The following is a 10000-nucleotide window of genomic DNA, read 5'->3' as shown; positions in this document are numbered from 1 at the left end:
TCGGACACTCACACACACACTCACTCACACACACATTCACACACACACACACACACTCGGACACTCGGACACTCACACGCACTCGGACACTCACAAACACACACACTCGGACACTCACACACACTCGGACACTCACACACAGACTCACTCACACACACATTCACACACACACACACTCATTCACACACACACTCATTCACACACACACACACACACACACTCATTCACACACACACACTCATTCACACACACACAGATTCATTCACACACACACACATTCATTCACACACACACATATTCACACACACACACACACACACACACACACACACACATATTCATTTACATTGAATGAGGCCCTTATCCAGAGCGACATACAAAAGTGCTTTTTAGTCTCAGTCACATACACAGACAGTGTGTGTGTGTGTGTGTGTGTGTGTGTGTGTGTGTGTGTGTGTGTGAATGAGTGTGTGTGTGTGAATGTGTGTGTGAATGAATTCCGAGTTTGTGTGTGAGTGTGTTAGTAGGAGTGTGAGTTAGTCTCAGTCTCATACACAGACAGTGTGTGTGTGTGTGTGTGAATGAGTGTGTGCGTGTGAATGTGTGTGTGAATGAATTCCGAGTTTGTGTGTGAGTGTGTTCGTAGGAGTGTGAGTTAGTCTCAGTCTCATACACAGACAGTGTGTGTGTGTGTGAATGAGTGTGTGTGTGTGAATGTGTGTGTGAATGAATTCCGAGTTTGTGTGTGTGTGTTAGTAGGAGTGTGAGTTAGTCTCAGTCTCATACACAGACAGTGTGTGTGTGTGTGTGAATGAGTGTGTGTGTGTGAATGTGTGTGTGAATGAATTCCGAGTTTGTGTGTGTGTTAGTAGGAGTGTGAGTTAGTCTCAGTCTCATACACAGACTGTGTGTGTGTGTGAATGAGTGTGTGTGTGTGTTAGTAGGAGTGTGAGTTAGTCTCAGTCTCATACACAGACAGTGTGTGTGTGTGTGAATGAGTGTGTGTGTGTTAGTAGGAGTGTGAGTTAGTCTCAGTCTCATACACAGACTGTGTGTGTGTGAATGAGTGTGTGTGTGTGTTAGTAGGAGTGTGAGTTAGTCTCAGTCTCATACACAGACAGTGTGTGTGTGTGTGAATGAGTGTGTGTGTGTGTTAGTAGGAGTGTGAGTTAGTCTCAGTCTCATACACAGACAGTGTGTGTGTGTGTGAATGAGTGTGTGTGTGTGTTAGTAGGAGTGTGAGTTAGTCTCAGTCTCATACACAGACAGAAAATGAGACGTCACTGATTTAAACCAAACACATTTACTACATTTCCCTTTTTCTGCTCAGGTTCAAAGGTCAGGGGTTAAAGATTAACTACAGGTTCAAATCACTTCATTACATCACCTTCTGCTCTCACACTAGTCCACTTTCCCTCTGATGAGGTCAAAGGTCAACTTGCTATTTATTGAGTTATTCGTTCTGTTCTTTCTGCTGTATTATTTATTGCACTAATATCATTTACATTACACTTTACAGTCTGAATAATGTCCTGTGTTTCCTGTTTAAAGCTGCAGTGTGTAACTCTGTAAAATAACAAATAACATGATTATTTTGGACTTGTTAGATAGACCAATACTTTGGACTAGGGCTGAGCGATACGGCTGAAAACTGTATCACGATATCAGTGTTACATATCGGTCGATATCGATAATTATTGATATTTTTTATGACCCATTTAAAATAAGGACCAGGAGAAAAATCTATTACATTTAAACCTTTTTATTTTAAACTTAACCTTCTTCTGATCGTAATCCATTCAGTTATTAAGACAGAAACGTCAACAAGCAGGAAAACTCTAATAATTATAATGTAAACATGAGTCTAAAGTCACAATGAACACTTAACTGTTATCTCTTAACATTTAAGGTGCAAAATGAAAGAAAATGTAAGAAATGCTTAATAAAGTGTAATAAAATAGTGCAAAGTGTTAAATATAAACAGAGAAACCTGAGAATTTAGTGCAAGTTTAGTGCGAGGAAGTTCACTAGCTGTTCACCTTCGCAACCTCTGTTTTCTTCCGATGAAGAATAAAATGTCAGATCGAAAACTTTAAAGAACGGTAATAAAAATGACATTTCCTTTTTTTTCGAAAAATAAAAAATAAAAAAAATAAAAATATAGAACGTTTTATCGAACACATTTTTTATTCAGGGTGTTTCCTGGGTCAAAATTGGTCTGGTGGTGGCTGACCGACATGGTCATCAACACACAGCAGAGTGTTTTTTTTCTTATCCTATTTATTCATGAATAAACGATCACTGTCAGGTTAGATAGTAAAAGAAAGCGATTACAATTTATTTTACATGTAAACATCATGGATACCAAAGTATATTTAAAATGTCAACGGTATCACAATTTCACATCCACAGCCACCGTGCAGCACACGTCTAAATGTTGGTCCTTTCTCATTTTAGTATAATCATATCAATTAAAAAGTAGCATTAAAAGCGTAGCGTTAAAAGGTGTAATAGTGAATTTTTTCCCATATAAAATGTAATAAAATTAGCAGCTAGCTAGCAACAGCTTGCTTTGTGCTTTGATCTAGTTTCATCTCACTCCAGTCTAACGTTAAACTAAATGATTTTATAGGTCATTTACTACACATTGTCATAGGAATATACATACTGTGTGTTATTAAGGCTAAATTTTACTAAACACTCTTGTTAAATGGGGTAAACACACTTACTTTCTCATTTCACATGTGTATGTTCTTCTAAGATGTAATGATTTGTTATACACCGACTCAGACACTGACGCAGAACAATTGCTTTAACCATTTATTATAATGAATCAGCTCAAACTTCACTCACAAAACCCAATTACAGATCAAATAAGGCTGTTATTGATATCGATCACGTGTCTATCGCGATGCATATCGTAATCGTTTTATCGCCCAGCCCTACTTTGGAGAATATGTCCCTCGTGTTAGTCACCCTAAAAAGTGTGTAGCGCTAACACCAGTGTGAGTTAACAGATGACACTCATACATCATGAGCACAGACACAACATAAACATTCTGATTATTACTGTGTAGTGTTAATACATACTGACATGTAACAAGATGCAGAAACACATTTCTTCCAGAGAGAATACCAAATCCACAAAAGTTACGTACTGCCGCTTTAAAACCACAATCTTTTTTCTTTTCCAGCATCTGTGAGTGATTCAGAGCTGCTGTTAGACTGGAGCAACGAAACATAAGAGAAAGTGAAATTAGCTTTCGAGGACGCAGATCTGGTAACAATTACTTTTACAAACCCACCCTGTCCTCTGAGAGCACACACGTCATTAACACCGGTTAAAAAAAAAGAATTGCTCATCAATAATTACCAGGACGAGAAACGTTCCTGGAAAGTCCGAGGCACTGCTCATAGTGAGAGCTTCAACATTACATTCAGATGAAAAGTGAAATGTGTGTGAACTCACTTCACCCCGATGAGTCAACATTACGAGCTCTGAGCCTCCAGATCTAATAACCACAAGACCCTCTAGAGCAGTGACCTAACTCAGGACACTAGAGCACTACATAGGGGCACTAGAGCCCCACATAGGGGCACTAGAGCACTACATGGGGCACTCGAGCCCTACATAGGGGCACTAGAGCACTACCTGGGGCACTCGAGCCCTACATAGGGGCACTAGAGCACTACCTGGGGCACTCGAGCCCTACATAGGGGCACTAGAGCACTACATGGGGCACTAGAGCACTACATAGGGGCACTAGAGCCCCACATAGGGGCACTAGAGCATTACATGGGGCACTCGAGCCCTACATAGGGGCACTAGAGCACTACCTGGGGCACTCGAGCCCTACATAGGGGCACTAGAGCACTACATGGGGCACTAGAGCACTACATAGGGGCACTAGAGCACTACATAGGGGCACTAGAGCACTACATATGGGCACTAGAGCACTACATGGGGCACTCGAGCCCTACATAGGGGCACTAGAGCACTACATAGGGGCACTAGAGCACTACATAGGGGCACTAGAGCACTACATAGGGGCACTAGAGCACTACATATGGGCACTAGAGCACTACATGGGGCACTCGAGCCCTACATAGGGGCACTAGAGCACTACATGGGGGCACTAGAGCACTACATAGGGGCATTAGAGCCCTACATAAGGGTACTAGAGCCCTACATAGGGGCACTAGAGCACTACATGGGGCACTCGAGCCCTACATAGGGGCACTAGAGCACTACATGGGGGCACTAGAGCACTACATAGGGGCATTAGAGCCCTACATAAGGGTACTAGAGCCCTACATAGGGGCACTAGAGCACTACATGGGGCACTCGAGCCCTAGATAGGGGCACTAGAGCACTACATGGGGCACTAGAGCACTACATAGGGGCACTAGAGCACTACATAGGGGCACTAGAGCCCTACATAGGGGCACTAGAGCACTACATAGGGGCACTCGAGCCCTACATAGGGGCACTAGAGCACTACATGGGGCACTAGAGCACTACATAGGGGCACTAGAGCACTACATAGGGGCACTAGAGCACTACATAGGGGCACTAGAGCACTACATATGGGCACTAGAGCACTACATGGGGCACTCGAGCCCTACATAGGGGCACTAGAGCACTACATGGGGGCACTAGAGCACTACATAGGGGCATTAGAGCCCTACATAAGGGTACTAGAGCCCTACATAGGGGCACTAGAGCACTACATGGGGCACTCGAGCCCTACATAGGGGCACTAGAGCACTACATGGGGGCACTAGAGCACTACATAGGGGCATTAGAGCCCTACATAAGGGTACTAGAGCCCTACATAGGGGCACTAGAGCACTACATGGGGCACTCGAGCCCTACATAGGGGCACTAGAGCACTACATGGGGCACTAGAGCACTACATAGGGGCACTAGAGCACTACATAGGGGCACTAGAGCCCTACATAGGGGCACTAGAGCACTACATAGGGGCACTAGAGCCCTACATAGGGGCACTAGAGCCCCACATGGGGCACTAGAGCACTACATAGGGGCACTAGAACCCTACATGGGGGCACTAGAGCACTACATGGGGCACTCGAGCCCTACATAGGGGCACTAGAGCACTACATGGGTGCACTAGAGCACTACATAGGGGCATTAGAGCCCTACATAAGGGTACTAGAGCCCTACATAGGGGCACTAGAGCACTACATGGGGCACTCGAGCCCTACATAGGGGCACTAGAGCACTACATGGGGCACTAGAGCACTACATAGGGGCACTAGAGCACTACATAGGGGCACTAGAGCACTACATAGGGGCACTAGAGCACTACATAGGGGCACTAGAGCACTACATAGGGGCACTAGAGCACTACATAGGGGCACTAGAGCACTACATAGGGGCACTAGAGCACTACATATGGGCACTAGAGCACTACATGGGGCACTAGAGCCCTACATGGGGCACTAGAGCCCTACATGGGGATATCAACTAAATCCCTAATCATTAGGAATTAGGTATTAACAGCTCGTCTTTCCTGAAACTATATGCATTTTTTATACTGTTTGTAAAATGACAAACTTTGCAGTACTTACTGTTGCTGAAAGGGGATTGGCTGTTTGCTGTTTGGTGCCGCCTTCATGGTCAGGGTCATGTGTGCCATGTTAGTGTTGGGTAGATGATATGAAGCAGGGCCTTGTGGGAAAACCTGCTGGGGAATCGGACGCTGCGGAACGAGAGCGTGTCCGTTACCGTGTCCGTTCGTGTGTCCATTCGCTGGACTGGATGGATGAGAGGAAGTGGGCAATGTGGGCTGCTCACATAGTTTCCCTTTCGACCCAGGTTTACACACACACATCTGCGGCCTGAGGCACATGCCACCATTTTGGCATTTTGGAAGACAGTTAGCTGGAAAAAAGAAACAGAAATGAGAAACATCAGCATCATGTGGTACTCGTTTAGGGACAAAAATCTTAATCCACTTCCTAATGATGCTTAATATCAGTCTCACTATCTAAAGTACAAAGTGTAAAGAGGGTGGAGATGATTTTAGGTAAAGCACATGTCAGCTCCACCTGGACCAATCACAAAGCTGAAGTCACTCATCCCTCCCACATAACTTTAGTACGTAACTATGGGTCTAATGACCGGGGAACAAAACCCTGCATCAAGGGGAGAATTTTCACAAAGTTAAATAATAAGCATATTTAAAATAAAAAATACATGATTATATAATCATCATTCCCTGGAACCTTCTCACCAGGTCTTTCTCCTGTGATGACTGAACCCATGCCTTTCTGTGGAGGGAATGGGGAAGCATGGTAGATGAAGGTGACTTGCTCCATTCATACACCTTCAACATGTACTTAGACCTTTTGAGACAATATTAATAATACATTTTATTTGTGGGCACCTTTCAGACTCTCAAGGTCACCTTACAAAAATACATTTAAAACATAAAGCATAATATAAAACATACAAGTAAATTGAAAACATACAATCAAATACATTGAAATTAAAAAAGAATAATAATATATAAAGTAATAAAAGAAAATAATGGACAAGTTCAAATATAAAATGCATTTCTAAATATGTGAGTTTTGAGTCTGGATTTAAAGATCGTTAAAGAGTCTATAGCTCTGATGTCCACAGTGAGACCGCGGGGAGCAGAGCGACTGAATGCTCTAAGCCCCATGGTGAACAGTCGAGCCCCGTGGTGGACAGTCGAGCCCCGTGGTGGACAGTCAAGCCCTGTGGTGGACAGTCGAGCCCTGTGGTGGGCAGTCAAGCCCATGGGTGGCTTCTATTGGACTCCTGAGACCTGTGTTCTTCTACCCAGTGTTGTTCTGGCAGCATCCACAACATGTCTAACTTATCAAACAAAAGCTAAACTAAGGACTATAACTACTGAGGGAGGAACTTGAGTGATATTGGTCATGCCTTTGGTTACCTGACTGATATCACAGATATCACAGTCTGTCAATCATGTTACTCATTATAATAACAAGTCCCGCCCATCAGGACACTCCAGAAAAGATCGGTCCATGTGATTTCTGCTACTATTTGATTTTTTGGATAATTTTATACACCATACTGTGTGTGTGTGTGTGTGTGTGTGTGTGTGTGTGTGTGTGTGTGTGTACTTAGGTCGTGTATTTCAAAAATGTTAAAAAAGCTCATGAATGTGAAAGTGTAAGTAAAGTAAATAAATAGCTTGCAGTAAAAACAGAGCTGAAATCATGAGAAAGTGAGTTGTTTTAGTGTCGGAGCAAAAAATAAACGTTTCTGTCTGTAAAAAGAAATAAGTTCAGTTGTTTATTTGCATGAACACAACTATGACAGACATTAGTTAGGACTTTCTTTGTGAAAAATGTCTGTGTGAGAAAAAGAGACAGAGAAAGAGAGAGTTCGTTTGTGTGTGTGTGTGTGTGTGTGTGTGTGTGTGTGTGTCTCTTTGTAGATGAAACATGACAGTGCCGCTCGTGTTCCTCACCAACGTAATCACAGTCTTATATCCAGAAACCCGATACTACTCACACTCCATCTCACCCACCCACACACACACACACACACCTACACACACAACCCCCCCGACACACACACACACACACACACAAGATCAAACCCCTGTGTGCCTCTCAGTAACTACTTTACGGTCTAGTGCTGAGCATGCGGACCCTGAGAGACTGTACCACCCTAAAGCAGAACCATTTCTGTCGACGCTTACAAGAGAAAAACCTCTTTGAGCTCAACGATATTCACAACATGTAAATAATAAACACAGTTACAGTAACACACAGAGTGACACAATGGTGTGATCAAGCACAGTTATGTGCTCACTGCTGTATTCCTCTTACACCACAGCAATTTACCAACAATTAAAATGTTTTATTCATTAAAGAACAAACTTTTAATCAGTTTAAAATCTTGGCAGTCCAGGGATTTGAACTCACAACCTTCTAAACAGTAACACACCACCTTAAGCACTGAGATACCACTTCTCTCTCTTTATTGTCTCTCTTCACGCACGCACACACACACACACACACACACACACACACACACACACACACACACACACACACACACACACACACACACACACACACACACACACACACACACACACACACGCACACACACACAGACACACACACGACTCCTTCACCACATCATACATACACACGCACACACACACAGACACACACACACGACTCCTTCACCACATCATACACACACACACATCTCACACTTGAGACTCCTTCAGCAAATCATACGCACCCACACACACCCACACACACACACACACACGCTGGAGGATGGTGCTCCACCACCATGCTTCACCATATGAGCATTTTAAAAAATCTGTTTATTATCAGTGGAGCATCTGCTGTACACGTCCCTGTGAATGAACCGTTACTATAGAAACAATAAACTATCAGAATTAGATCTGTTGTGTCTGAGGAAATCAGCTTCATGTCATACACATAAAAAATAAACAGCCTGCATTCAGTTCATTTGTAAATCTAAAATGAAATAAAAACAATCATTAGAAATATCATTACAGTGATGCCTCGAGATGCCCTGCGATGGGTTGGCACTCCGTCCAGGGTGAATCCTGCCTTGATGCCCGATGACGCCTGAGATAGGCACAGGCTCCCCGTGACCCGAGGTAGTTCAGATAAACGGTAGAAGATGAATGAATGAATGAATGATGCCTCGAGATACGAGCACTCTGACATATGAATTTTTTGACATACGAGCTGTGATTCGACCAAATTTTTGCCTTGAGATACGAGCAAATTTTTGAGATCCGAGCATCCGAGCCGCCGAAACAAAGATCCCCAACAACCACGTGTGCTCTGTTTCCCCCCCTCAGCTTCCCGCGTCTCACTCGGTTAAAGCCGCCTTCACACTGCACACGACAAACGACGGCCGATAAACAGGAAGTCATTCATTTCCTATGGAGAGTCACAAAGGGGCTGCGTGAGGTGACGACCATCTGAGGATCCGTAATGTTCAGATCCGTTTTAAGCGTTGGATCTGTTAAAAAATGTGAACTTGTTCGACTACACCACATCTGATATGCTGATCTGACAGGTTTTTATTATAACGACCGGCAGATGTTAGTGAGGAAAGAGTGACAAAAAAGGCAAAAACAAGTGAAGAGAAAAGCAATGAAGAAAATTAAGCAAAATTAATGTAAAGAAAACAGAAATTGTAGCAATTAAGTTCAGTTAAATTAAGAGAAATCAAGCATCGCGTTAGTTCTGTCAGGTCACGTGTCAAGCGTGTATCAGCTGTTAATCAGCTGTCCACGACGCGCACCAATCCGGTTACTACATCCATATTACCGACCATTTAAATTCCCATTCATAGAGCCGCTCTAGCGCTTCACTGCTGCTGCGATCTAAACTCCCTCCTCCAACCCCGACTCCACCGAGCCGGAACCTGTGTTCGTTGTACCAGTTTACGTCATAAATCTCCACATATTTTTCTCTCTCTCTCCCTCTCTCTATCTCTCCCTCTCTCGCTTTAATTATTTATTTATCCATTTATTCATTTATTATTTTCCTTTCCTATTTTTAACTCTATGCATGATTAATGCTTCTGTTATACGGGGGTTTATTCTATTTACTAGTTGCTGCTCTCTGCGCTCTAAATGAAGCTTAGTTAAGTTCCATTTAAGTGTAAAGTAGCATTAAGAGTGTACAGTAGTGAGTAAGTGAAAGAAAGTGAAAGTGTAACTCCTCCTAACTCCTCCGCCTGTTTACTCCTCCGCCTGTTTACTCCTCCGCCTGTTTACTCCTCCGCCTGTTTACTCCTCCGCCTGTTTACTCCTCCCTCAACCTCCGTGCGCATCTTCCGTAAAGTAAAACCAGTTTATTTTTTTAACATACTCTTTTATTACTGTATGTTTTTATACAATATTTGTCATTTATAAATACAGTACTGAACATTTTTATATTCAAAACACATAAACAAAACAACTGGAGTGGA

At 43.2% G+C, this 10000-nt stretch overlaps 1 protein-coding gene across 3 annotated transcripts in view; it reads right to left on the bottom strand.

Moving 5' to 3' along the window:
• ltbp1 (latent transforming growth factor beta binding protein 1) overlaps window positions 1-10000 on the bottom strand; it is a 71454-nt gene that overhangs the window by 48619 nt on the left and 12835 nt on the right. For all 3 annotated transcript variants that reach the window (XM_060878960.1, XM_060878961.1, XM_060878962.1), the window contains exon 3: window positions 5596-5908. In XM_060878960.1, the coding sequence (XP_060734943.1) occupies window positions 5596-5908 (313 nt within the window). The remainder of the gene's footprint in view (window positions 1-5595; window positions 5909-10000) is intronic.

This window comes from Tachysurus vachellii, chromosome 10 (genome assembly GCF_030014155.1).
Source record: "Tachysurus vachellii isolate PV-2020 chromosome 10, HZAU_Pvac_v1, whole genome shotgun sequence".
NCBI classification, from domain to species: Eukaryota; Metazoa; Chordata; class Actinopteri; order Siluriformes; family Bagridae; genus Tachysurus; species Tachysurus vachellii.
The sequence above is the reverse complement of the archived record's forward strand: the minus strand, read 5'-3'. Positions and strand labels throughout refer to the sequence as shown.